Source organism: Marmota monax, unplaced genomic scaffold (assembly GCF_021218885.2).
Source record: "Marmota monax isolate L192 unplaced genomic scaffold, Marmota_monax_Labrador192_F-V1.1 WCK01_AAM20220418_F8-fsc00071, whole genome shotgun sequence".
NCBI lineage: Eukaryota > Metazoa > Chordata > Mammalia > Rodentia > Sciuridae > Marmota > Marmota monax.
In genome coordinates this window covers 8,341,679-8,369,377 of record NW_026695217.1, presented here as the reverse complement: position 1 = coordinate 8,369,377, position 27,699 = coordinate 8,341,679, and the positions used below count along the sequence as shown (strand labels likewise).

General features: G+C 52.9%; 1 protein-coding gene across 2 annotated transcripts in view; it reads left to right on the top strand.

Annotated features, from left to right (window-relative positions):
• Positions 1-27,157, top strand: part of Disc1 (DISC1 scaffold protein) — a 200,680-nt gene extending 173,523 nt beyond the window's left edge. The window contains exons 11-13 of one of the 2 annotated variants that reach the window (XM_046432128.2): positions 2,235-2,472; positions 15,442-15,559; positions 23,551-27,157. In XM_046432128.2, coding sequence (XP_046288084.1) covers positions 2,235-2,472; positions 15,442-15,559; positions 23,551-23,846 — 652 coding nt within the window. In that variant the 3' untranslated portion in view covers positions 23,847-27,157. Of the gene's footprint in view, positions 1-2,234; positions 2,473-15,441; positions 17,134-23,550 lie in introns of those variants that run through there. The other variant, XM_058575004.1, reaches the window with a different exon arrangement.
• The last annotated feature ends 542 nt before the right edge of the window (positions 27,158-27,699 follow it).

Below are 27,699 nucleotides of genomic sequence, written 5' to 3'. Positions count from 1 at the left end.
TTTTAATTTTTAAAAATTCCTCCCATTTTAGCTAGCCAGCTATGTGTTCCTTTAGCACCTGTGGTTTGTTTGTTTGTTTTTGTTTGTTTTTGACTGCCCTAAAGAGTTCAATATGAATCCTTGACTTTTTAGTTAAATATAAACCAGGATTTTCTTGCTCCTGGACAGTGCAAGGCCCTGAGAACATTGCTGTTCCTTTCACGTCCTGCTCCTGTGAGCTGGTGGTCATGTGCCTTAATTCCACACGGGTGGACCACTAACGAGGGTGTCCCTTCTTAGCTCCCCTGTGCCTTTCCCTGCTGGACTCTCGGCCTCATTCCTAGCCGGGATCATGTCCTGTGTAATGAGCATAGTACTGATGGATTCTCTCAGTTTCTGTTCATCCGAAAATGTCTTTACTTTACTTTTACTGTTGAGGAAAGTTAAAACTAACTGTATGCTCCTAGATGGGCAATTAGTTCTTGCCATATTTGAAGGATGTGGTTTGGCTGTGTTCTGGCTTCTGCCCTTTGTCACCCACATTTTGGTTCCTGTGGAGCTGCTGGGTGGCACTCTGCCCTGAGGGCCACCAGTTCCGCTGTGACCAGCCGCGTGTGTTCTTCCTTGGACTTTTTCCTGAGTGGTAGAGCCGTGCTTCCTGAACTTGTGGTTTCTTGCCCCTTGTCAATACTCAAAACTTCTTGGCTGACAGATCTTCTAATACAGTTTCTGCCTCACTCTTTCTTTTTCCTTCCGATTTCATCCTTCATGGACATGGGCTTTAAAATAGTGATGATTTGAAATGTTGAAGAAAACAGAGGGCTGAGCTGTAGCTCAGCGGTTGAGTGCTCACCTGGCACGTACACAGCCCGGGTCTGATCCCCAGCACAGCAGAAAAAAGGAATATAGAGGACATATTGGAGAATTTCAACCAAGAACTGGAATATATTAAGAAATCACACTGAAAAGTAACTGAAATTCAGAACACAGTAAATGGATCAGCAGAACAGACACAGTAGAAGGAAGGATTATTAAATAGAACACAGGTCTGTAGAAAATATCTATCAGGAAGCTGAATGGATGGATGAAAGATGAATTTTTTATTTAAGATCCCAGGTTCTTGCTTTGCATGAGAGGTAAGACTTTCTGCGTTGCTGGGCCGCGTTCCTGAGCGGCTGTATGTGACCTGTGGGGCTCTGGCCCTCCTACTGCATGATCACTCCTCCTCTCAGGCTCCCCAAGGGCTGCCGAGGGTGCTGCGGTGCCTGCCCTGCTCTGCTCTCTGTGCAAAGCCATCGTATCATTCTGTGGCCCTTCTCTGCTCCTGTCCACACTGAGTGTCGGGCACACCAGGAATTTGCTCTCCACCTGTGCTGATAGGGTCCAGCAATCAGGAACAGGGTGCATTTGTGTGTTGGTTGGCCTGGTGATGGGGTGTGTGTGTTGGTGTGGTGGAGGGTGATGGGATGGTGGTGGGTGACTGGGTGTGGGTGTGCTGGTGAGGTGCTGGTGACAGTCTAGGTGTGGGGCAGTATAGATATAAGTGCCTGGTCTGGGGGTTGGGTAGCTGAGGACTATAGTCAGCTGGCTGGTGTTGAGAGCCACAGCCAAGTCGGAATGGCCCCTGGCATTTTGCCAGAAGTAATGGTTGCGAGGCGAGCCATTAAGATGATGATAATTAAGTTAAGCTGTGTCAATAGGGCAGCCCCTGCTGCCTTGGGTGCCTGCTACTTTGGAGCTCTCCCGGGGAATCCTGGAAAGTTCGCGTTGGTTGGTGACGTTCCGGTGGGGAGTTCTGGTTGGTGTGTGGGGTGCTGGAGAGTTGCCGCATGGGTGGCGTTCGGGAGAGTTCCCGGGGAGTGTGCGTGGAGTGCTGTTGGAGTTCAGGCAATAAAGTTTCCTGTTTGAACATACAAGTGCTTTGTGGTGGCTCGGTGATTTGTGCCCAGCCAGACTGCGGCAGGCTGGAGCAGGGACGTTCAGGGACTGTGTGGGACTGGGCAGATGCTTCTGGAGATGCAGATGGGACTCTGGGTGGCCTTACAGACAAGCAGCTAGGAAGGGCTGACACCTGTGTCCCAGCAGCTTGCTGTACATAGCCAGCCCCTCTGAGTCCTCTGGTTGAAGTGCCCCATCACCCTGTGAGGCTAGTTTGTCACATGCCCGCATGCCAAGTGACATTTATCCTGCCTGACAGGCCCAGATGTGTCAGGAGACAGCACTGACCTCATTTTTTTGCCTCTTCCCCATCCTAGCTGCGAGAATCCGCTGCTCCAGAAGGTGTGGGTGGCTGACTTGGAGGCTTGCCGGCTCCTGCTGCAGAGTCTGAAGCTCCAGGAGGCAGTGGGCAGCCCATGTGCAGAAGACAAGGGGCCGAGGGACGGCCTGAGCTGGGCCCAATCCGAGGACCAGGGGAAGGCCCTGTGGCAGGCATCACCCGAATGGAGGGCTCACCACACCCCTGAGCTGCACTGCGCAGGAGAACAGAAAGAGGTTGGTCTTTTCCACGTGGCTTCTTGGGGCACCTTTTGGGTGGTCAGTACTGGGTGGCTCCCATCAACCATGCAAACTTTAAGGTCTGAATAACTCTTTTTTTTTTTTTTAAAAGAGAGAGAGAGAGAGAGAGAGAATTTTTTAGTATTTTATTTTTTAGTTTTCGGCAGACACAACATCTTTGTTTTGTATGTGGTGCTGAGGATCGAACCCGGGCTGCATGCGTGCCAGGCGAGCGCGCTACCGCTTGAGCCACATCCCCAGCCCAAATAACTCTTGAATATGAGTAAAAAAAAAATGCCATTTTTTTTGGTAGAAGTATTATAGAGAAATAGAGAAAATTTTTTAGCTATTAGTTTTATTTTTATTCTAACTTAGAGTCAAATATAGTGACTCTACAGGTGTTCTATGTGCTTACGTGTAATTCTACGCACACATGGTGTTCACCATGAGGTTTTCCGCCCAGCTCCTGTGGGAGCTCCTCTGCTACCCAGCTGGCAGGCAGAACCTCCTGTCGCCTGAGTGAGCAGCAGAGGCAGGTCCTCAGAGGCCAGGTGGCAAGCTTGGGAAGGGACGCTGCAGTGGGCACTGGCCATAGGGAATGCACTGTGGAGGACGCTGAAGCAGGAGGCCCCTAAAGGCTAAATGAGGAGCCAAACAGGGACGGACAGTCCAGCAATCCTGGGCCACAGGGCCTGTCGCAGGGTGGTGCCATCCAAGGTGGAACAGGACGTCGTCACAGATGTCCTTGCACAGGCTCTGGTGCCCTGTGTAGTAGCTCTGGTTGGCAGCCATGTGTCCTTTGTGACCTTTCAGCTGTGAGTGTTTTTAGGGCTTGACACAGCAGCTCAGATTTGATCCTGGCCACCTCCCATTCCCAGGCTGGGCCTCCTGAGCTCAAGGCAGAGGGGTTGAAAACCTGTCCCTGCTGCGGGTGGCTTGGGAGAATGTTCCCGTGTGAGGGAAGCACCACCTGAGCATGGGTGTGGGGCCCTGGGTGACGAGCTGCAGGCCCTGGCCGTGTCCTTGAAGGCAGGGCTGGCTGCCCAAGGTGACTGTGTCAGTAGCTTCTGTCACGTCTACAAAGCTGAGACCATCTCTTGCTGAGAAAAAAGGCTGTCTCTGGCTCGTGGCTTGGAGGCTTCAGTCATGGTCATGGGCCCGATGCTTGGGGCCTGTGGTGGCCATCACAGCAGAACCACTTGACAGAGCAGAGCCATTTACTGGGTGGTTTGGAGCAGAAAAGAGCTGTCCTTGGAGGGTGCACCCCGAGGACCTAAGGCCTCTCCCAAGGCCCCATACATTTCCACCCTCTCCCAACAGTGCCGTGCTGGGGGCGAGCCTTCAACCCCTGGGCCTTTGGGGGACTCTGAGAGCTGCATGGTGGCAGGTCCCAGGAGGAGCACGGTGCTGCGTGGAGGGGGCCATACCAGTTAGGGAGGGGTCTCCTGGGCCAGGGCTGCCCAGGCCAGGGCCACCCAGACACAGCAGAGGATGCCTGTCAGGAGTGCCCTGTTGCCCGCTCCTCTTGGAGCCATTCAAAGTCTGCCCCGAGGCACCTGTAATAAGAGGGATGGCAGCAGAAAGCACATAGAGTGAGTCCTCAGTGACACAGGCCTTCAGAAAGGCAGAGCCAAGGACACAAGCAGCCTTCGTGCCCACCCACTGACCACGGACTGGGAGGGGGCAGTGGAGGACTGTGATGGGTCAGCGGGTGAGGACCAAGGCTCATGGCCTGGGGTCCTCGTGAGGCCTGTTCAGGTCCCTGTGTCCCCTACCTTCTGACACGAGGCTGTTCCTTCCCTCCAGGTGGAGGGAGGGTCTTAGGGCCTGCTTCAAAGGCAGGTGGGGGATGCTGTGCCCTGCCCCAGGTGACAGGGCAGAGCAGGCTTGGGAGACCTCCTGCTCTGTGGCTGCCTCTGGGGCCAAAGGGCTGAGCTTTGGGGTGGTATGTCCTGAAGCCTCCTTCCCTCTCCCTCCTCCGTGGTCTCACCCTTCAGCTTCTCTGATGGCTTTCCCAAGTGTGGAGGGGTTGGTCTCCATCCAGCAGATCAGAAGCACCTACCAACTTCAGTCTTTGGCTGTGGGAAACAGCTGTTTGCTGGAAAGTATAAAACCCCAGGTCCAGGACGAAGAGGAGAAGGGTCGCATCACAGAACGCCTGCCTTCTTGCCTGATGGCAGGTCCTGCAGCGGCTCTCCTCCAAGCTTCAGCCCTCTGGGCCCTCCCCACTACTGACCAGGTGCCCCGTCAATTGCTTGTCACGTTTTTGGAGGGCCCTAGTGGGGGCCTCATCATCTTCTGCTCCTGTATTGCCATGGTGTGATTCCCCCTCATCTCCAGTTTTGCTTTCTAGGGTTTCTGTTACCTGTGGTCAAATGTGGTTGGAAAATGTTAAATGGGAAGTTCCTGGAATAACAATTGATGGGTTTTACATTGTGTGCTACTCTGAGCAGCATGAAGACATCTCCTGCCTTCCTGCTCTCGCCCACCTGGAATGTAAGCCATTTCTTTGTCCAGGGTATCCACACTATATGTGCTACCCACTCGTTAGTCACTGAGTAGCTAGGTCACAGTGCTTTGTTTTAGTAAACTTTATTTTCTTCATAATGGTTCCAAAGTACAGGAGTAGTGATGGAGGCAATTCAGATGTACCAAAGAGAAGCTGCAAAGTACTTCCTTTAAGTGAAAAAATAGAAGTTCTCCAACTAAGGGAAAAAAAAAAAAACTCACATGTGGAGGTTGCTAAAACCCCCAGGACAGCACGATATTTAGAGAGTGAGAGACCATTTCACACAACTTTGATTGCACTACGTTGTTATAATTATTCTATTTTATTAGTAATGCTTTTTGTTATTCTCTTTCTGTGCCTAATTTATAAATTAAACTTCGCCACAGGTGTGCATGTGTAGGAAGAGGCAGTGTGTACAAGGTGAGTGCCACCTTTGGTTTTGGATACACACTGGGGTCCTGGAGCGAATCCGCTCTGCGTGGGCCACGGTGCCCGCAGAGGGGCAGCCGTTCCTGGGAATTGTGAGTCCAGGTTCTCGAGATGATGGACATTTTCTGGGAGGGGCAAGACTATGGGGCCAGGAAACGAATCCTTGTTGCCAGAGAGGGGAGGAGCTTGCTGGGAGCTGCAGGGAGGACAAGGAGCCCCTGTATCTTGTGGTGGGGTGACACGACTGTGTACATAGATAGGAATTTTTAATTTTACACCCCAAAGAGTGGATTTTACTGTGGGTGACTTTGTAGTAGTGACTAAGTTTTTAAAATGCCTTCCTACTCAAGATGAGAGCTGTAGAGGTCTGAATGGTGGCATGTGGCAGAAGACAGCGGCTGAGGTGGGCGCAGTGGCCTGCACCGCAGTCCCAGACCCTCTGTGGGCCCCACAGGAGCACATGCTGTGGTCTCAGACCCTCTGTGGGCCCCATGGGAGCACATGCCACAGTCCCAGACCCTCTGCAGGCCCCACGGAGGCATGCTGGGAGGCAGGAGTTCAGGGACAGCCTGGCCTCATGGCGAGACTCCGTCTCAGCAAAGACCAAAACAGAACAAGAGGCCTCTGCTCAGGTGCCAGATGGCCACTGGCAGCCTGGTGTCCTCTTCTGCTGAAACAGAGCAGAGCAGGAGATGGGCACCACCCCAGTCTCGGTCTGTGAGCTCAGGGAGCAGGTCTTGCTGGGCTCACTGTCTGGCAGTCACAGCGTCCTTGGAATATTTTCAAATGCTGCACATGCTTCTGTCAAGGAGCAGCAGTGTCCCGGGCAGTTAGTGGAGGCCCCCAGGGGAAGACACTTGGCACAGGGAAAGCCGTTTGTGCCACAGCCCAGGATGCTAGACCCCCGTGGCACAGACAAGAGAGGACCCAAGATCTCAGAGGCAAGCATTTTTTGTTTCCTGCCCTGGTTTCCAGGGAGTCTTTGGGGTCTGGGGAGGTGTATTATCTTGTAGCTAAAGTGGCTGCTGCCAGCTGAGGTCTGCCAGGAGGCCTGCTGGGCATGGCCACCCACACGGGTTCCCCAGTGGAGCGCGACACCCATTGGGCAGTCAGTCTCTTTCTGATGCAGATCTTCCAGGAGAGACTGCTGGCTCCTTTCAGAGGTCTGCAGGGAGATGGGTTTCGAGCCTCCCCTGAGTGTGGCTGGCCAAGGGGAGGGTGTGCACTGTGGTGGGACTTTGTTTCTGCGGGAGCTTTGCTGTGGACTAACACCTTGGCATTGGGGGTCCATGCCAGGCTGCTTGGCACCAGCCCCCCATCTTACAGCAGGGCTGTGAAGGCCTGGTAATTTGCATGGGGCTCTGTCTCAGAGGAGGTCAGCAGGGGCTCGGGCCCGCTATAGCTGTGCCTTGTCGACTTGTAAGAGCCCTTCCTCTCATCTCAGCTTCCTCAGTTTCTGGGGACCCTAGAAACCATTGGCTGCTGTCAGCCTGGTTATGGATGCTCCAGGAGTCGCACGGGGCCAGACAGAGGCTGGGAAGCCGGTGGGCAGCTGCCCCGCTGCGAAGCTCTTCCCTTGTACATGCTGTTCTGGCCACGATCTGCAGCCTGTGCTGCCTGGGTGCTTTCTGTTTCTGCCCCATGATGGGCTCCCCTCCTGCAGGGTCCCTGGGCAGCATCACCCCTCACATCCCAGCTGCTTCCTCTCTGAGCCAGTAGCTGCCTCCACGAAGGTGAAAGAAAAGAGGCCAAGAGAGGAGCTGGCAGCTTCCAGCCACCTCCTGTGGTGTCTGAGCAGCCAGAGGATCCAGCAACAAGGCTCACTAGACACGGCAGCCTTACTTGTCAGATTTAAGTCCCCCGAGCATGTAGGTCTGGGAGGGGAAAGGTGTGATCCCCTCCTGGCCCACCCTCAGCGTCATGGCCAGCTGTCCAAACGCAAGACGGGTAGACAGAGGAAACAACAGGTTGATAGATTGACACTGTGTGACAGGGGAGCCTAGAGAAACGAGGACCAGGGACTCAGGGAGAACCGCTCTGTGCTGGGGTTGATGGACAGCCGTGTAGTGTGGTGGCCAAGGGGTCACCTAAGGTCCCTACTATTCTCTCTGTGTCATAGTCCTCCCCTGCCTGGGGGCAGAGCCCTCTGGAATGAGGGTCTTCCAAAGAGAAGGGGCTGTCCTTGATACGATGGCTTTCAGGGAGGGGCCTTCTGGCTTCTGTGGCTCATCTTGGGAGCGGGGAGTGCTGTTCCTGTGACCCACTTTAGGTGAGGCGGAGGGGCCGGGAGCAGGAAGGCAGGAGGCCTTGCGACTGAGGCCTGCCCATGCCTTTCAGTCCCAACACGCAGCACCCCGAGGTGTGCCCTTTGGGGCGTCATGTTCTGCACCCCACGGGTATCTCTACCCTTTCCTTAGCGGATGTCTTCCTTAGTGCGTTAAGTCATGCGTGACAGTGGGATGCGTTTGGACGTGACGACTTGTGCGGGCTGTGATTTGCTCCATGTCAGTCCCCAGGGCGTGTCATTCCCCACTGCCCCCCTGTCCCCATTCCCCCATTCCCCTTCCTCTCCCCATGGTCTTCCTTCTGTTCGTTGATGATGTTATGGACACAAGTTCCACAGAGACACATGCAGGTGGAATCCACCCTAGTGTACGTGTGTGTCCGTAGCATAGTTGGGTGGATTTCATTCAGCAGTTCCTCCTTTTCCCCTCCTCCTCCTTCCGTCCCCCTCTACTCCACTGACCTTCCTTCTGTTTTCACAGGATTCCTGCTCCCCTCTTTCCTTATTTTGGTATAGCTTCAACATATGAGAGGAAGCATTTGACGACCTTTAACTTCTGGGAACTAGCTTATTTCACTTGGCATGACCATCTCCAGTTCCCAGCAAATGCCATAATTTCCTCCTTCCTTATGGCCAGGTCATGCCCCACTGTGCACAGACACCACTTTTCCTTTGTCCTTTCATCTGTGAACGGCCCCCTGGCCGGGTTCCCAGCGCGGCCATGTGAGATGTGCTGCTATAAGCACGATGTGGCTGTATTCTGGAGTGTGCTGACTTCAGTTCTTTTGGATAAATACTGAGGAGTATTACTAACATCCAAAGTGATCAGCAAGAGGAGGCCATTCAATGCAATTAAAATAGAAGAAAAGTCAAACTGTCTCTGTTTGCTCAAGACATAATCCTGCATCTAAGAGACCCCAAAACTCTACTAGAAGATTTCTAGAGCTGATAAATTCAACCAAGTAGCAGGGTACAAGATCGGTATATGAAACTCAATAGCTTTTCTACACACCAATAATGAATCTACTAAGAAATCAGGAAAACTATCCCGTTCACAATAACCTAAAAATCCCCCCAGACTTGGGAATGAAGCCAGCTCGTTTTACTCAGCTGTGCTGCCCAGGTTCCGCGGTGAGGCTGTGGGTCCTCCCAGCTTGAATTCTCACCTGGAAATGTCTCTAGTAGATGGGCGCCCTGCGTCTGGGCTCACGGCGGGCACGGGCCTGCTTCCCCTCTGTGCTGGCCTTGGTCTCTCGACAGCCTCAGAGTTTGTGAGCTGACGGGGGCGGGTACCTTCCTGTTGCTGGCATGGCTCTCAAGGTTCAATGTCTTAGGGAGAAGAAGAGAGTGGGGTGAGGAAAGGCCACCCCCCCGGCATGGCAGAGCAGCGTGGCACCCAGGAGCGAGCAGGGAAGCCATCAGGACACCAGCCTGGTGCTCACCATTCAGAAGTCAGACAAGGGAGAATTTTTTTTAAAAGTGCACTTTAAATCTCCTTTTAAAACTAAAAACACGTACATCTGCCAATCATTTAATATGGATCTGATCTTGTGTGCCTGGGTCTCCTCTGGGCCCGTCCCAGGCCCCTCCTGCGTGATCCTCGCCTTGTGTGGCACCCGGTCTCCAGTGCTGGCCCTTCCCGGGGATGGACCTGTAGCACGCTCCTGTTTGGCAATCCTCAGTCTCCCTTCCCTCGCTTCAACACAACTCAGTCTTTCCAAGGTTTTTGATTTCTTTTTTTCAGAAATAAGAACTTTTTTCACACCAATATTTCATGGATTTACATAGTATGAGCTTATGTTGTCTAATTAGGATTTTACCTACAACTGGCATGAATAGAGTTAGAAACAGCTCCACCAATGGAAGCCCAAGTTCCCTGCCTGCCTGGGCTTGTTCACTGGGCTCAGCAGGCTCCCCCTGGCCCCTGGGTTAATGTCCTCACTCCCAGCTCCTCCTGCCCCAGGGAGGAGGCCCACTCTCTTCCCCTCCGTCTGGGACACTGAGGCACCACCTGGATGCTCCAGTGCAGACGCTACTTCCTCCCTTACCAAGCAAGCTGGTGCCCCCGAGGAGGACACCCTCTGGGGTCCTGGAGACTCTGCCACTATGGTGGAGGTTGTTGTCCTTCAGTGTTGAAGACTGAGGTCCACAACGGGATGGCCACCCCCAGCGGCCAGGATACCACACGTTCTTCACGACAGCTCAGTGGACTCCTAGTGCAGCTGAGGGCGTCCAATCTGGAGGTTCCTGCTTCTGGAAACAAGCTCATCTCTGCCCCTCATCATGCCTGGGGACAGGGCTGCTGGAAATAGGATCTTCCCAAGCCACCAGCAGGTGACCACTACGCATGTCCCAGCAGGGAGCCCAGGTGGAGGCCTGGGCTGAGCTCTGTGGCACTCCCACATGGAGTTGCCCTGCCCAGTGGCAACAGTGTGAAGCGCTCCCGTCCAGACACGCTGGGACCCTGGCCTTGCCGGCTGTTGGCTACGCCCGCCCCAGGTAGCTCTGGGAGCCATGTGCGGCTGTCGTTTCTCTGGCATAATTAGAAGCCTGAGGGCAATTATCCCACCTAACTGTGTGAGAAGGAGAGTGGCCGGCGCTCCCCGTCTGTGGGATGCATGGAGTGCGTTGTGAGGGAAGAGCAGGGGCCACTCAACCAAAGTCCCCGCGAGCCCAGGTGCCTGAGCAGCGGCCCTGGAAACGTAACCCTGTCTCATGTTGTGTGGTTTCCACAAAACACTTGGAACTTCATTTTTTTTCTAATACAAAAATGAACAACTTTCGCGTTGGCTTTAGTTCTCCTAGTTCCGCTTCCCTCTTGCAGTCTGGTGTTTCTCGGCAACAGGCAGCTCAAAGGCACATCCCTTGAAGCATCCCCCTGCGGTGCTCTGCTTTTATTTCCTGTATGTCTTCGGAGTTTGATGTCACAGTCCCCAGAATCTGGATCTGTTGTGGGGTGGCGATTATTCAGGTACCAGCTGAAATAGGGTCCCATCTACTGATGGTGCTGGTGGGGTCTGACCTTGCTCAGCTCTGAAGTCTGAGCCCAGTGTGCAACAGGGCAGCAGTCCAGAAGCTCTTGAGTGGCCATGTAGCACTGAAAGTGGCTTTCTAAGGCTATCCTTCATGCAGGCCAGAGATGGCAGGCCGGTCGCCGCAGACCCAGCATGAGGCAGCTTCTCCTACCAGCTCTCTTGGCTCTGCTGATTCCTCCTGTCCCGAACTCCTTCTCATGCCTTCTTTGAGACAAGCGTGAGGGTCCTTGGGGACAGCAGATTGCCGGCTGTGATCTACAGGGGTCTGGACACTTCGGGTGGGTTCTTCACCCCTTCCAACCACTGGGTGCTTCCAGGGCCACACCCACTTGCTCAGGGTGTAGCCACATGACTTGGGCATTTGGGGAGCTACAGCTTTTATCCAGAGCAACAAAGAGGCGCTTGGGCTTCTGCACCTGTTGGTGTTCATACGCTGCCTGTGGCCCTCAGCGTTTATGAGGAAAGGGGAATGCTCACCACAAATCTCTTCCAAATAGATGTGGAACACGTTGTTTGTGTAACAGACAGGCCACTGTCTGGGGTAAATATTCCTTATGGACCATATTTTTAAAAAGGCGGAGAAAATCATGGAGCATTCCTGGAATGCATTTGCCACGCAAATGTTCTGGAAAATGGCCTGAAGAACATGTGGAAGGCTGTGGCTTCACGTCTGAGCCAAGGAGACGCCTTCAGCCCCCGCTGAGCCCATGAGGGTGGCAAGCATGTCTGCTTTACCTCGGGGGACAGCGGGGTGAGACTCGGGGCCGGAACAGACATCCTGAGGCTCAGTCGTGGTGTGGGTCAGGGTTCATGTGAGCGGAGCAGGGCTTTTACTTCCAGGATTCGTCAAACCTCAGCAGTGCCGCAGATGGCCCTGAGCGCAGAAGGCTGCGCTATCAGGGGGGACCCCTCTGCCCTGTCCTTTCTTCACTGTGTCACCTGTGGCTTTGGCTGCTAGAACCAGGTCATCATGGGTGGGCAGCTACTGTGGAGCCTCAACCCATGGCCAAGGCAAGTGGGGACCTGGGTGTGCTGGCCAGGTAAGAGCCAAGAGCCCAGCACCCAGGCGGGGCTCAGGCGAGGGCTCTGGACACCACGTGCCCTCCACCCCCACCTGCAGGAGCAGAGCGCGACGGCCAGCACCCACAGCCGCAGCACATGCATCTCCCACGGGAGCCAGATCCGCAGGGTGCCCAGAGCCTCCCAGGCTCCACTAAGATCGATAGTGGCACTTGCTGCTGTGGCCATGAAACTTTTTCTATCTTGTGCGTGGCTCCTGCTGGGCCTCTCATTGCCTCTTCCCTTGGAAGGACTTTCCCCAGCAACTGAAGAAGCCAACTATTCAACCATCTTGGATTATCCCAGCCACGACTCAATGTGGTGAGCTCCGGGATGAGCAGCAACTCCAGAAGCCCTGGCGCTGCTCCAGGCAGAGCTGGCCCTGCAGCAGTGCCCACCCCAGACACTTAGCTGGACACATCTCCTGTTCCCAGTGCAGGTTCTGTTCAGAACAGAAACAATACACACGCTGTCTCATGGCCCCGAACAGCCTGGTGGCCACTGTCAGCAGGGACGTGTCCTCACTGAGGGAAGAGCCCTGGCTGTTGGCTGGGCACTCCCTGCCCTCTGAACATGAGCTCAAGTCTAACATTTTAAATATTGGTATTTTCTAAATGCCACAGGCAAGGACTTAGCCTTGTTTGTGGAAAATAAAACTAAGTAAAAAAAAAAAAAAAAAAAAGAGCCCTCCGAGACCCTGGTCAGGGATTTATACCCGCTTTACCAGTGTGCATGGTTTAGCACCTGCTCAGGTCAGCAGCCGGGTGCCTTCGTGGGTGCAAGCCCACACCTTCACAGACAAGTGTTTTTAGAAATTCATTTTAATGAGAAAATCCTGCTCGACGTAGGAAATCCTGTTTTCTGTTTTAAATCGTGTTCCCTGAGGTGGGAGACATGGACAGAAAGGTGACGTCAGCTCTAAGTCAACACAGCTGAACCTTTCCGGCCCTTCATTCAAGCCTTCAGGTTTGCTCGTGAGGTCAGCTTAGCAAGTTATGTTTGAGATGCTGCCTGGCTAAGCCGTGCTACTGACTCCTTCCCATGCAAGGCTGCAGGGCTTTCTCTGAGGCCAACAGAGACACGTGTCAAGTACTGGGGTTGTCATGCAGGATGCAGAGGCTGCTGTGAGGCTGAGGGATTATCCCAGACAAGACTGTTCTTGGCTGTAGTTGGGCAGCGTTTGGAAAAGTCTTTATACCAGTTCCCCCACTGGCTCTCACACCACGGAAAGACTATTTCCTAGACAGTGCAGTCTGAGAAAGAGCAAAACATCCTCAAAAGCTTTGTATCAGTCTATTATCTGTTGCTGTAACAAAATACCTGAGGCTGGATACTTAATAAAGAAAAAAGCTTTATTTAGCTCACAGTGTTGGAGGCTGAAAGTTCATAATAAGGCAGATCCATGTGTTTGGTCTTTGGGGAGGGCCCCTTGGCTATGTCACATCATGGCAGATGACATCACGACATGAGGAACAGATAACGTGGTGGGGCAAGAATCCAGAGTTTGGTTGACTCCACAGATGCAGAACCTGCAATATGGAGGTTTGTGCACCAGCATGGTTGGTGCAGGGCTTGGCAGATTCTCTAACTTGTGCCTTGGAAAAGCAACCAACCCCACTAGTGTGTGCCAATCAGACCTTCTGTCACCAGACATGGTGCTTTGAGTTTGTGTCTTTGTAATCTTTAAAAAACTTAAAAAAAAAAATTCCACTGTATTGCTTCCATACTGTACCATTATTGTTTGAAATAATATTTATGGTAATTTTTTTCTAACTATACTTTAAAAATATGGGAAACTTTAGGAAAGTATAGAGAAGAAAATAAAAATGTTCAATAATACCACCCCTCAAAATAATTGTGAATCATTGCAGTTATTTGCCCATTTAAGTATTTCCTGTGATCAGCTGTTCTTGCGTTAAGTCTTCTTAACGACTAATCACAAATCTGGCAGCTGGGCGGGAGGGGGTGTCACAGGAGCAAGTGGGCTGAGCTGTGAGGACAGGAAGTCCTCCTGGACTTCCAATGCCATCGGCTTTGCATAATTACCATCTTCTACTTCAATACAGTGACCTTGTCACCAGATCCCTTTCTTTCATATATACACTTCCCTGCATTCCACGTGCCCTCTGCTTGGTGACAGTAGTGATGACGGTTCCCATGGGCACAGCTGTCTTCCACCACAGTGGACCATTGGGACGTGAACTTTAAAGCCTTCCACAGCTAACAGAGCAATGTCAGAGAACATGGCTGGCCTTCAGTGTCATTCACAGACCCTGACTTCAGCATCACGTGACAGACACTGATGACTAAGGGCTTTGCCCAGTGTCGCTGCCACACCTGGGCCCTTGGGGTCCTTGTTAGGTACCCCATGTTGCTCTGTGGCAGCCCAGCACTTAAATCTGAACACACACCTTCATTCTTCCCTTATGAACAATTCCTTTAGTGTATCTTGTAAGCCCTTCGCTGCTAGTTGGGAAAATACTGCCTCTACATTTGGTCAAGTTTTAATTCTGGACGGATTTCTTGCTTTTCTCTTCCTTTTATACCAAGATTCACTGTTTTCTCTCTGAATTTTCTTGGTCTTGTTTACTTGTTTCCTTTAAGAATCTGTGGGCTTCTAGAACTCAGGATTGACGCTGGGGCCTTGGGACGAGTGGCCAGCCCAAGGCCCTTGCCCACAGCGAGTTCTCAGTCGCCCCGGTGGACCTGGCACATGTCAGAATGGAGAGTTAGGAAGGGGGATCATCCTGTGGGGCTTGAAGGAGGGGAGGGGGTACAGGATGACAGCGGGAGGAACTGGGCTTGCGGACTCAGGTGCGGGCAGGTGGCAAATGTCAGACCACAGCCGAGAGCTGAGGAGCTGGAACTGGTTTAGACCAGTTTGTTCGACTGCAAAGCGTGGACTCTGCTCTATGGTGGTTTGTGCAGGACAGTGACACAGAGGGCCCTTTACTGGCTCCTGTATGGGGCACGCGTTTGGAGGGGAAGTCTTAGAGGAGCAGGCGATTCTGAGACTCAACTGTTCCTTCACCAAACTGATGAATTCTAAGTATCTGCCCAGTGCCAGGTGCCCAGGGGGACCCAGCAGCAGGTGCCATGGTCATCCCTGCTCTTGCGGGGCCTGTGCTCCAGGGAAGGGAGGAGGTGGCAGCAGAATAGACAGTGTGCACTCATGTCTCCACCCCCACGTGCTTCGGGGTGGCCAGTGTTCAGACCCAGTCAGATTCCTGTGCCCTTCAAGGAAAACCCCCTGTCCTTGAAGCTCAGCCCATTTGCTCCTGTGACACCCTCTCCCACCCAGCTTTTGCTAGAATTCCAATAAGAGTATGAGTCCCCTGTGAAGGCACCTGGAAAGTCCAGGTTTCCTTTTGATAAACCCTTTCAGGAGTTGATGCTCGGGAAGTCAGGCTTGGAAATGACCAGATGGGAGCGGGGCTGGGGAACTATGTGGATGAGCCCCCTCATGCAATCACAGCCTGAACTGGGCTCCGTTTCCCCGTCACTTCCTCCAGGGTGGCACAGGCTCCTGTGTGACTCCCAGGGGTGTGGAAGCCAAGGAAGCCTGAGATGTTTCCCCATGTGTCCTGCCTGCACACAGAGTCCTGAAGTCCCTGTGGCGCACTCATGACCTTTTCTTGTTCTCTGGCCAGGAATCTTACATCTTGTCTGCAGAACTTGAAGAACAATGTGAAGCCATAGGCAGGAAGCTGCTGGACTTGGAAGATGCACTTCACACGGCCATGCACAGTCACGACGGAGAGCTCATTCATATCCTTGCAGCTTGCGGGTTGAATACCTGCAAGATTATTTTGTAAAAGAAAGTCTTAACAGTTGCCTCACTTCTCCAGGCCTCAGCAGGTGGAAGCAGGCGGGGCTGCTGCTTGCCCCGTAGTGCGCCTTGGGTCTGAGGCGGCCCGTGTCCAGTATTTTCTCTCTAGTCTTTGGTAAGCCATCCAATGTTTTTTTGATTATTAAGTCTGACCACTAAAAATTAGCCACTGAGGCCAGACATGCATGCAATGAAGCCAAAGCAAGGTGGAGTTTCTGGGGAGTGCAGAGCTGAGCTGAGTGGCCATGGGGAGTGATCAGGGCCAACTCTAGACGGGCTCTGGTTTTTAAGAGCTTTCCTAACTCCCAGAAACCAAACCCACCCTCTGATTTCTTGGTTCCACCATTCCGCCAGGTAACGGGGCTACAGAGTATCCAAACTAGCAGCATTTTGGATTAGTCCTTCTCAGTGTCTAACCAGGTACACGGGGTTAAGCTCAACCAGTCCCTTCTAATTCCTAGCGATAGGATCTTCTCACACGGCTCCATATCCTGGTGTCTCCTCTGTCAAAGTTGGCTGTGGTGAGCAAGGGCAGGAGGACTGTTGGCTGGGGCAGGTGTCCATGAAAAGCCCTGTGTCCCAGGTGATCCGTGGGGCTGTTTACCACTGGCTAGTTCTCTAGGGCAGGTGGAGGGTGCACAGGTGGATACAGTGATGTGCAACCCACCCTGCATGTTTTTGGTGAGTAAGTGTTATGGACACTTTGTGGCTAACGTGCACTTTTCTCTTCATTTTGTTCTTTCTGTTCAGGATTGTGACTTTTATTAGGTATTTTAGGTGGCTTTTCCTCTCTGTGACCAGAGGGCTGACAAAAACATCATGGAGGAAGAAGAGTTTATCTGGCTCATGATTTCAGAGGTTCAGTCCACGTGGCTGACTCTGTAGCTCTGGCCCGAGGTGAGGCCGAGCATCGTAGCAGAAGGGCGTGGAGGAAGAAAGCAGCTCAGGACATGGCACCAGGAGGCAAAGGGAGCCCCGCTAAATGCATGCCCCAGTGACCACCTCCTCCAGCCACACCCTTCCTGCCTACGGTTAGCACCCAGTTAATGCATCCGTGGATTGATCCATTGATTAGACTACAGCTGTCATAATCCGGGCATTTCACCTCTGAAAATGAGCTTTTGGGAGACAGCTCACACCTAAACCATAACTGATGTGTTCATGGGAAATTTAGCTATTTGAACTTTCCTTCTTATTACTGTCTTCCTTTTAAAATTCCAGTTCTCACCTTACTCTGTGTGTGTGTATGTGTGTGTGTGTGTGTGTGTGTGTGTAAATGATCCTGAATGGGAAAGGATTCATCTTAATCAAAAGTATTCAGATCTATGGTTTCATAATAGATCCATGTTGTTCCTTCCTTGCTATAGCTTTAAGTCTTTGACCTTGCTTATTAAGCTTAGCAGGGTATTTCTTTAACTGAATCAGCAAGTATTCTAACACTGTTCAAGGTAGATTTCTAAAAACTGATGTTCTGTTCCTCACAGTTTCCTGCCTCTTACAGAACTAGCCTTCCCTCTGTAGCCTGGTTGGGAATAAATGCTGGGAAGGTGCCTTTGGGCCTGCTCAGAGTGGCACCCAGTGTTGGGTGAGACGTTATGCCCTGAGACAGGACGCATCTTTCCTGGCTCTCTGCAGCCTCCTGACAAAAGAAATGAGGGCTTATCTGGAGATTCCAGGCTGCCAGCTGAAGCCCAACTGGTTAGTTTTCATTCTTGATGGGCAACCCACTGCGAGTGAGGCTGGAGGAAAGCACTTGCTGCCCACGGCAGGGAGAGCTGACCACGAGCCACCACGTTTGATTCCTGGACTCACTGCCAGAGCTCTGTGTACGTGGTGTGCACACAGAGCAACTGCTGCAAGCCACACAAGGGTGTAGCTGGTATAGGCCAGCAGAGAACACTGTGTCCCCTGCGCTCCTGTCCACGCTCCTGTGGAAGGCGCTGGGTTCTGCCTAGGCCGAGCGTGTGCACCACAGAGTGTTGGCAAGTGGCCAGCGAGTGATGGGCAGTGTGGTTGTGCACAAGCAGGTTCTCACACATCCTGCTCTGTGTCAGGGCTATGGACAGCCTGCCCCTGGCCTCTCCCAAGAGGGCACTGGACTGACCAACCTGAGGAGGGACAGGGATGGCCACGTTTCCTCATCACCCTGAGGCCCACTGCCTCACATGTGGCAGGACTAAACATCCTGTTAGACACGGCACAGTGAGCATCCAACAGAGTCTGTGTCATTGACCAGGAGAGCAAGCAGCAGAGAGGGGCCACTCTAGCAGCAGAGGAGAGGACGGGAGCTGAGACTTCACAGCCTGCCAGCTGGGCTTCCAGGAGCAGCCGTCTCAGCCCCAGGACAATTTCACAGTCATTTTGTGTCCCAATTAGCTGTTGCATTTTGAAGAATCTTTTGAGCATGTACGATGGCTTCTCCACGGTCAAGGTGCAAACTGAGAACCCTGCAGTGCAGGGGAGCTGAGCAGGGAACTCCCCATTTTTCTCCTTCAACTGTGGCAACACACTATCACAGGAAATGAAGCTCACCTTGGATTTGCACATTTGGGGCATCTTGCAAAGCCCCCAGGGCAGTTCTGCCAGTCTGGGTCAGAGACAAGGTGGGGACAGCCTGGTTCTATTTGTGGTTGCATTTACATCCGTGTCTAGGAAGCCCTGGCGGAGTTTTGTTCCTTGCTGTGTGGAATGTCTGGCGCCCAGTGGATTAGTTTCGGTGGTGCTCAATGGTGTGCAGAGTCTAAATGCATCCAGACTCGTGCAGAAATCCCACAGCTCTCCTCTGGTTCAACTTTCTAATTTGTAGCGTGAACAGACCAAGGTAGCCCATTGTGGGAGCGTGCCCTGCCCTCTTGGACACGCTTTCTGCCTCTAGGGCTGAAAAGCTGGAGGGGGGAAGCTCAAGGACCCAGAGCTCACTCACTTCACCGACAGGAGGACTATACAGGGCTGGTGGCCACAGTGCTCCCCTGTGGCTCCCACCTAGGCCTTGGGGTGAGAAGAGCTGGGGACGACAGCGTGGAGAGGGGCACACTTTGGTCTTGGCATGGTGTAGGCAGGTCATCCAGTCCCTTGGCCCAGGCTCTGGAGTGGCCAAGGCTCTCCTCCTTGCCCACGAGTGGCTGAGGTCCCTGCTGCTGTCCCTTCCAGGTGGTTCCCCAGTACCACAGGCCACAGTGGATACAAGAGGAGCAGTGTGGCTTGAAAGAAGCCGTGGAGCAAACCTCTAGCAGCTTCAAAGCCACCCTCTGGCTCCTTTTGGAACCAAGCCAGGTCAGAGGAGCAGGGGACCCACTTTTGACTTAGCCATGAGTGCCCACTAGGAAGCCCCAGTGACAGAAAAGCTCAGTGCTGTCCTATAAAAACAGGACTCCACTGGACAGTGGCTGCCCTCCTGACAGTGCCCTGTGCTCCTGGACCCCTTCACTAGCACCTCATGGCACGTCCCTGCCTGATGAGGGTGGTCCTGCCCCAGGTGCTAGAGCATGGCCCTGGGTCAGGGGCGTTCTGCAGACTGCAGTGCCAAGCCCTGGGCCATGATTAACTAGCCTGCTCATTTTCTTAGATACTGAGCTACCTGGTGGCATGTCTGGGGACATTCAAACTCAGCCTCTAGGTTCCCGGGCACAGGTCCCTGGGCTAACTCAGCTCCTAGAGGTCTGCCCCCACCCTCATTCCAGTGCAGCAAGCACCTAAATTACAGAGGCCTCAGCCGTCATTCCTGCGGTTGGGTCCAGCCCTTGGACAAAACTCAAGGTCACACATACCAGAGGGCTTCGACTCTGAGCTCGGTGGATTAGTGAGCAGAGACTAGCTTCTGCTGCTCGACAAACCGAGGCTCCTGTAGCAAACAGGATCATTCATTTTTCTGAGAATCAATAAGGAAACATGAACTCATTTTTGTGCAAACATGAGGCTCAACACACCCTCCATGCCCATCTCCAACCCCTGCGCCTCCTGTCACAGCTCCTCGTGGCTGGCCGATGGGCTTCTCCAGCTCTCCCCGTCCAGGCCGAGCCCGCTGGATCCCACAGGTTCGCTGCTCAGATTAAGATCAGGTGTCCCTCTTGACACCACGGCTGTGGGCTGCATCATCAGGCTAAAGCCAGAGCCTGGCTACTTCTCAGCGTCATTGCTACTGCCCTGTGCAAGCGGTGACCACTTTTCCCCTGCACACTCGATACCAGCAGCCTCTCCCTGCTCTCTGTGCCTCTGCCCGGCCCCTCTGCTCCCAGCTCACCTGGAGCACTTAGTCTTCCTGGGCAGGCTACCCGCCCCTCAGTGTCCCTTTCTGCTGGACCAGGACAGCAATCCTGGCTCACCCTTGTGCAGCCAACAGCATTTCTGAATGCATGGCTCGAGTCAGGCAGCATTTGAATATTTGAGTGACAGAAAGGAAAGATGAGAATGTGGACCTGAGCTGTCATCTCTCCTGCGTGCTTTACAGGAAATGTTGCAAGTGGTTTCTTTTATAAACGTGCTGATTTAAATAAGAAAGCCGTGCACATCCATTGTGAATATCACAGAGCTGCGGTCTCCTTCCCAGGGCCACTACCTGGACATGGTGGTGACCTCCTAAAATGCCTTCTAGCTGTCAATGGCTTATCACTGTAGTCATTGCAAAATTAAGATTGTTCCATAAAATTGTTCTGCAATTTGCTTTTTCTTCCCCCCTTGCTCATATTTTATCCTAGACTCTCTTCCATTTCAGTACATCCAAAATGTGCTGGAACTCCCATCTGGCAAGGAAGCGTGGGGCCGGGTGGTTAGAAAGAAAGATCTTGTAATTGGAAACATGATTTTAATTGTTCTAATGGTTACTATCTCATGGGAGGCTTCCAGGATTTCTGGGGTCTGGCTCTGCCCTGACAGAGCAGAAGATATTTATCACATCTCTCTCTCTCTCTCTCTCTCTCTCTCTCTCTCTCTCTCTTTTTAATATATACTTTTATAACTTTATTTATTTATTTTTTATGTGGTGCTGAGGATGGGACCCAGGGTCTCACCCGTGCGAGGCGAGTGCCCCACCACTGAGCCCAGCCCAGCCCTGTTTGTTACATCTCTTATCTTAGGAAGTAAACGTTAACTCGCTCACAGAAGGCACTATACTCTCACCAGGGAGGAAGCCATTTATTTTTTCAGTCCTTGCCTGTGAGAAAGGCACAGGTAGTTTGTCTGCTTCATGATGGGGACAACCAGGCAGTCACCGTGTTCTCAGCTTCCCTGGGAGTTGCAATCCTAAATCCCACCTTTCTGACTCCTCAGTGTTATGAGGACTTAGGTTTCACTCTGCCTCCATTCCAATTTGCCTCCTCTGCCGAGTCATCCTGGACTCCAGGAACACAGGTCTGATCCATACCTTCTTGCGATGGGTGGAAGTCACACCCTGTCCCCAACAACTTTCTCACTGCCGCAAGCCCCGCCCACAAATCCTGAGACGTGCTGGACAGACCCTGTCTGAACCAGGCCCACAGCGTGGGCAGCTGTGCAAAGCCCCCCTTGCTCTCACTGACCTCAGAGTCCTTCTGCTACCAGGAGCTTTGTCCTCGTCCCCCATGCCCATCCACTAGTGAGGACGAGGCTCTGTCAGCAAAGGGGAAGCACAGGAGACTCCTGTCCCAGAGGCTGTGGTTCCCCCATCAGGGGGAACGGGGTTTAAGGAGGTGATTCAAAGGCTATTGCAGGTGTTCTGTGCAGAGCTGGGGTTCACTTGTTAATCTGGGAGATGGTCATGTCTGAGATCTTCTGGTGCCATCCCCGAATCTGGATCACTTGGTCCTGTGGGGGGCATGTGCTCAGGACAGATAACTCTGCCCAGGATGGAAAGACGGGGGGTCCTGTTTTCCCTTCCCCGGGTTAGGGAGAGGGGAGAGGGGAAGAGAAAGAACCCTGAACTTTTTGAAAATGAGCCTCAGCAGCAGAGCAGCCAGTGCTGTCCAAGCCTGAAGTGGACTGCGGTTTCCCCTGTGGGCCTGGAGGACAGGCCCAGGCCATGGCCCACAGCTCCTGTGGCTGCCCTGACTCCACCTTATCTTAGGAAGTAAACCTTAAATCTCTCACACAAGGCACTATACTATCACCAGGGAGGAAGACATTTATTTTTTCAGTCCTTGCCTGTGAGAAAGGCACAGGTTTGGTTTTGGGGTGGGTGGCCAGACCTGGTTTGCTGGATCCCAGAGTTGGCCGGGCCAGAATGCAGGGGATGAGGGTCAGCAGAGAGCGTCGTCTGAGGGCCGTCCGATGGCTAATGGGGCAACAGTCACTTCCTTTTGCAGCTTTTCTCTCTTTATACTTTTCAGTTTGTTCTGTCAGTGCCTGAAGTTTTAAAGAAACATCACATTTTGGTTTAACTTCTCTCTGAAAACCTTGGTCCTCACTTACCAGATTGCGAACATTGGTGTGTAGTCCAGGCTGCATAGCCGAGGTGATTAAGTCCCGGGGTTCCCCAGGATCACTCTTTGTGGTCAGCCTGACTTCGTGCTGAACTCAGCCTGGTATTTGTGCTGGGCCTACTTACGCTTTGGCTTGCATGAAATTTTCACTAAAGATGAGTACAAATGGGGGAAAGCAAAGCTTCTTTCAAAAAAAAAAAAAAGAGAGAGAAACTGGTTTTTTCCTCTCTTGCTTTCCCAACCCCACTCTTGTCCCCCCTCAAGTTCAAGTGCAAGTAGTGAGCCTGGGTAGAAAATGTCTGTGAATGACAGGCGAGGAGGAACCCGGGGCAGTCGAGAGCTACCTGGAGCTTGCAGGTGGCTGGGCCCTTGCTTCTGCTGGGGAGGCTCCTTGGCATATCCCAGGTCCTCTGAGCTCCTTGTTCTAGAAGGGTCACACCCTGTGGGTGTCACTCTTTCCTGCGCTGGCACTGCTCCTAGGTGGAGCAGCATTGCAGGCGGTGGCCTGTGAGCTGTCAGCCCTCCCTGACAGCCTTCCCCAAGCTTCCTCCACATCTCCTCTGGAATGTTCCAGCAGCCTGACCTCCTGTGATGATTTACCCTTCCCTTTTCCTCTCTTCTCTTCTTTCTGGTACTGAGGATTGGACACAGGGGTGCTTTGCCACTGAGTGACATCCCTAGCCCTTTCTATTTTTTATTTTGAGACAGGGTCTTGCTAAGTTGCTGAGGCTGGCCTTGCATTGATGATCCTCCTGCCTCAGCCTCCTGAGCTGCTGGGATTGCAGGAAGTGAACCGGTTTCTTAACAGAAGAGCCTCATCTGTGCTGTTCTCTGATTTGCTGAGTTCTTTGTTACTTTTCTCTATATGAGAAACAACTCTATAAGTAGAAAATCAGTTTAAGAGCAACAAACAACCCAGAAAAGGCCGGTGCCTGTACTCCATCAAATCTGGGTTCCCTGCAGTTACCTGGGAGTAAAGCAACAGGGCATCAGGTGAGATCCCAGAGCCATTTCAGAGTCATCCCTGAGAAGCCAGGTTTAAAGATTTGAAGGAGACCAGGCTGGCCAGCAGTGAGCAGGGCCCAGGGTTCCTGGTGAGGAGCTGGTCCTGTTTAGGCCTCTGTACTTGTAGTGGCCCCAGGTCCTGGATTTCTTGGGGAGGCTCTTTTGTCAAGCATCCTTCCCTTTCTGCCACCAGGGCTCTTATGTCTGGCAGTCGCCCACCCTGGCCTGGGGCTCCCCAGCCTTGTGCTGGTAACCACGTATCGCTGAGCATTTGCCCTGCCATCTGTCTCAGCCTGGGCACCGACTCTTCCTTCCACATTTCAGAATTGTGCTTCAGATAGTTAATAACCTCAGGCCTCACAGAAATCTCAGCCGTTGTTAAAAGAAGTGTAAAATTTGTATCAATATTTAATTCCTACAATTTGGAAGAGCTCGGAACTGCAATTGGATGGCTCCATCTGCTCCAGGCGCTGGTTCTCGGAGGTCTCCGGGGGTGGGGCTGATCACCTCTCCTGCTCCTTAACAACTCACACAGTCCCTCAAGGGAGAGCTCCAGATGGTGAAGGAAGCACTGCAGGCCATGATCCTGCCGCTCCAGACAGCCACGGAGGAGGCGGGAGGAGGAGAGGCAGCGGCCTCCTGCCCAGCAGCTGGTGTCCTGGAAGAACAGCCTGAGGGCAGGGGCCGGGAGGAGGTGGGCCACTCTGTCATCAGGGTGGACTCAGGCTCCTGCTCCCGGGGCCTCACTGATATGCCTGGAACAGTCGTGGAGACGCAGAGCCTGGGGGTCTCCCAGCCGGGGGGGTGGTCGTCCATTCTCATGAGCTGAATTGGGGCGTCTGCAAATTGGAATACTGGAGTGGGTTGCTGATTTTCCTTCTGAATGTCACTTAGAGGTTCACCTCCATGACATTTATGGGTGTGTGCTGCACAGGATTTGGAAATGTCTTCATCTCCACCCCCACTGGACAGGGGTTAGAGGGAATTCTGGTGGAAGAGTGTCTGTTTCCCAGTTTCAACTTGGACTCTGCTGCAGTTAGAATATTTCATGATTTAAGAACCTGTGGAAAGGAAACCAGCACAGGCCTCAGGACATCTGTCGCACTTCCCTCCACCTTATCCCCGAGAGCCAGTCACCCCAGCCGGGCTTGGCTGGTCCTCCCCTCACTCCCTGGACTCCCCTCTCCCCAGAGAATTGACCTGAGCTTCCAGGCTGGTGCTCTTCAAGGCACCAGCCTCAGCAACTGCAGCTTTGGGGGTTTTCCTGGCAATGGGGGCACCTATGGAGAGGATGCCAGTCTGGACCTTTTGAAGTTCACCATGGGGCAGGGACTGGGGCGGGGACGGGAACCAACCAGGAGATGTGGGCCCTTTTGAGTCTCTCCTATTTCCTGCCCAATCTGTTTCCTTCTGTGATGGGAGAATCCGGCGTGGAACCCTCTGAGCAGGGCAGACCAGGCGGGAGACCAGTGCTCCACCCTCCACCGCAGGCCCCTGGGACTCCCGGGGCACCTGCATCGCATCCCACGTGCACCAAGAAAGGCGCTCCAGAGAAAGGCTCTGAGAACAAAGGTCTGTTTGGTCAAGATGCCAGGCCTCACCCCTGTGTGGACAGGGCAGCACACCTGACGTGGGCCTGCGAGTGCCAGCAAGGAGCCCCTCAACTGTCTACCCTGAGCCTCCCACACTGAGTGCATCTGTCCACCCCCCAATAAACCCAGTTCCTTCCTCAGTCACGGGTGGTGCAGCTACGCTCTCTGGGGCCATCCTGGTGTGAATGTAGACTTGGGTCACGTGCACATTGACTTGTGCAGAGCTCTGAGCCCCGTAGCCACCTGCCACGGACGGCAAGGTCAACCGAGCGACGACTGCTTCTGTGCATCTCTTTTTTGTGTCGGGGACAGTGACCTTCCCGCCTTCACCAGGACCCAGGGACGCACAGCAAGTTTTGTCATTTCCTGGCCACGCTGCCATTTCTGTTTGCTAGCCTTTCCGTGCATGGGCACCCTGGTCCTCAGGCAAGGATAAGGCCCTGCTCTCACCAGCGACTATCCTGGGCCCAGCAGCCAGGCAAAAGCACAGTCTGTGGACAAGCTTATTGTGTGTCCTGCAGTTTTATCCTGGGTGTTTTCAAAAGTATATTCTGCATATTTGAATAATAGGTGTAATTAGTTTGTTCTTGGACTCAATTTTCAATAATGGACCAAATCCCTGAATTATTTATAATCGTGTCTCAAAAAGTATCATGAGCTAGTCACGTGGCACGGGGATTCTTGAATCCTTAACGTATTCCAGTGAGGCAAAATTGAAGAGTCAGGACTAGCCGTTTTGCCAGGAACAAATTCCTACTTTGACAAGTTTTTTAAACAGCCTCCCGGGCTCAAGACACCTAACAGGCCCTGGCCTGGGTGTTTTGTGTCACTGACAGCCTGTGAAATGCTTCTGTGAGATTGCGATGTATTGGAAGATTCCAGAAACTAATAACTTCCTTGAGTGTGTCTCAAATAAGGGCTCCTTGGTGCCTCGGGGATGGGGTGTTCCCTCCTGGCTGAGGCTCTGGGCCAAGCCCAGATGTCTGTGACCACGTACTGTGCCTGCGCTCCAGCTGCTGCTTGGTCCTGCATTGTCACCCAGGAAAGCTGCTAGGGCCAGGTGCCCCCTCTGGCCATACTACCTCCTCATGGCAACCCCTCTCTGTCCAGCCACACCAATCCCAGAATACCTAGGACCCTGCATCCCTATCCACACTACAGGACGGGTTATCTGATTCCTTTTTATTTTGTACTGGGGATGGAACCCAGGGCTGCTCGTCCACTGAGCTACGTCACCAACTCTTTTTATTTTTTATTTTGAGACAGGGTCTTGCTTAGTGGCTGAGGCTGGCCTTGAGCTTGCCATCCTGCTGCTTCAGCCTCCAGAGTAGCTGGGATCACAGGTGTGCACCACTGTGCCCGGCTACAGAACAGGTTTTGACAGAGCAATGTAAAAATAGGCAAGGAAGGTTAGAACGTGGACTTAAAAGCAACTTAACAAAAGTGGAGATAGCCGAGCCCACAGCAAGTGGCCTTCTGATGGCTTAGAGCCTGATTACATTGGGACGTGTCACCAAGACGTAGCAGGAGAGAGGAAGTGACATATCTATCACACTGCCACCTGCCGGCCCACTGCCCTCACAGGGCCTCCAGTTAGAGCACGTTCTCCATCACAGTCAGGGTTCCTTCCAACATCCTGGCATTCCAGGGTTGAGTTGCCCCTTCCCCAGATCAAGTGGATGTGTCATACTGGAAACGTCTTCCTCTAGGGCAAGCTGGGGTCCCCCCAGAAACACGCATGGGCGGCTCCACGCTCAGCCACCCTCATGGCAGCCTTGGGAGGACATCTGAGGGTGACAGAGGCCCAGGAAGATCCCCCCAACCCAAGCTGGAGGAGGAGGAGGGCTGAGAGCGAGGGGCCACCAGAGGCAGGCGCCTGCTCCCAGCTACGCCTTCCTGGTGCCGCACTGTCCCTGGGCACTGTGAGACTGGAACTTGTCTGTTCACCCAGTTAAAAGCACACTTGCACCCTGAGAATCCTGACCAGAGAGTCAGAAACTGGAGGAGACAAACCAGCCTCGTGGGCCCAGGTGAGCCCCCCCATGCAGTCAAGGTTTGGACAGGGTCAGCACCCAGAAGCCCAACTGGTCCTGACCCAGAGCACCCACCACCCAGGAACAGCCCCTGGCTGCCCGACACCAGCAGGTGTTCCTGACAACCCTCCCAGGACAGGGGTTCTCCAGAGAGCGTTGTGAGCCAACTGTGAAACCTACTGTGGAGGAAGCAGCCCATGCCCTATGGTCAGTGCCTCCCGTCTGCATCCACCTTGTACAGCTGTCCATGTCCTTGCCCTGTCTAATCTGTGAACTTGGTCATGTAGCTTATTGCTCCTGTAATTTTCCCTTTCATTTCATAAAAGTAGAACTGATATGTAAACCAGGGTGCTGCTCAGGGTTCTCGTCTTCTGCCCAAGGTTTTCATCTTCTGCTGTGTAGACGACAGGAAAACACCAGGTTTATTCAGCTCGTCTTTGGGTTACAGGGTGCTTAACTGCACTATTCTTCTCATCACACCAACCTTTGTAATAAAGCCATGCTTTAAAACTGGGTCCATGTGCTTTCAAATTCCAACAGATCAGAGGACCATGGACCCTTCTACCCTGGGCCCTCAGATAGGGAAGGTGGCATTAGCACTACAAGATATGGGTTTAGCCCGCGACCAGCGTAGGCTTCATGGATGAAAGTTCCAAATGTGAGAAACCTCTAGGGAGTTTTGAATTAAAGAGACAAGACTCTAATTACTTTTAAACCAGCTCTAGGATGGCTCCTCCTAGCTCCAGCCTCAAGCTACCTATTGTGGTAGCAAGGTTTACGAAGAGGCTAACAAGAGAGAGAGAACACACCAGGGAGTGGACTTTTATTGGGGAACAAAAAATTCTGGAGAAAATCCCATCTAATGAGGATTAAGGGGGGCAGCATCCCAAGGTCAGGGGCGACAATTGAGTCTTCAGGGTAGTGGCCAGACACGCCTCCGCACGGACAAGCCCTTGGACCTGAGAAGGGTGGGGAAAGCTCTGGACCCAAGATGTGCCTAAGCGCCTCTCACCCAGCCAGGGAGGTAACTCAAATCACGTGCCAGGATGGCCTCCCA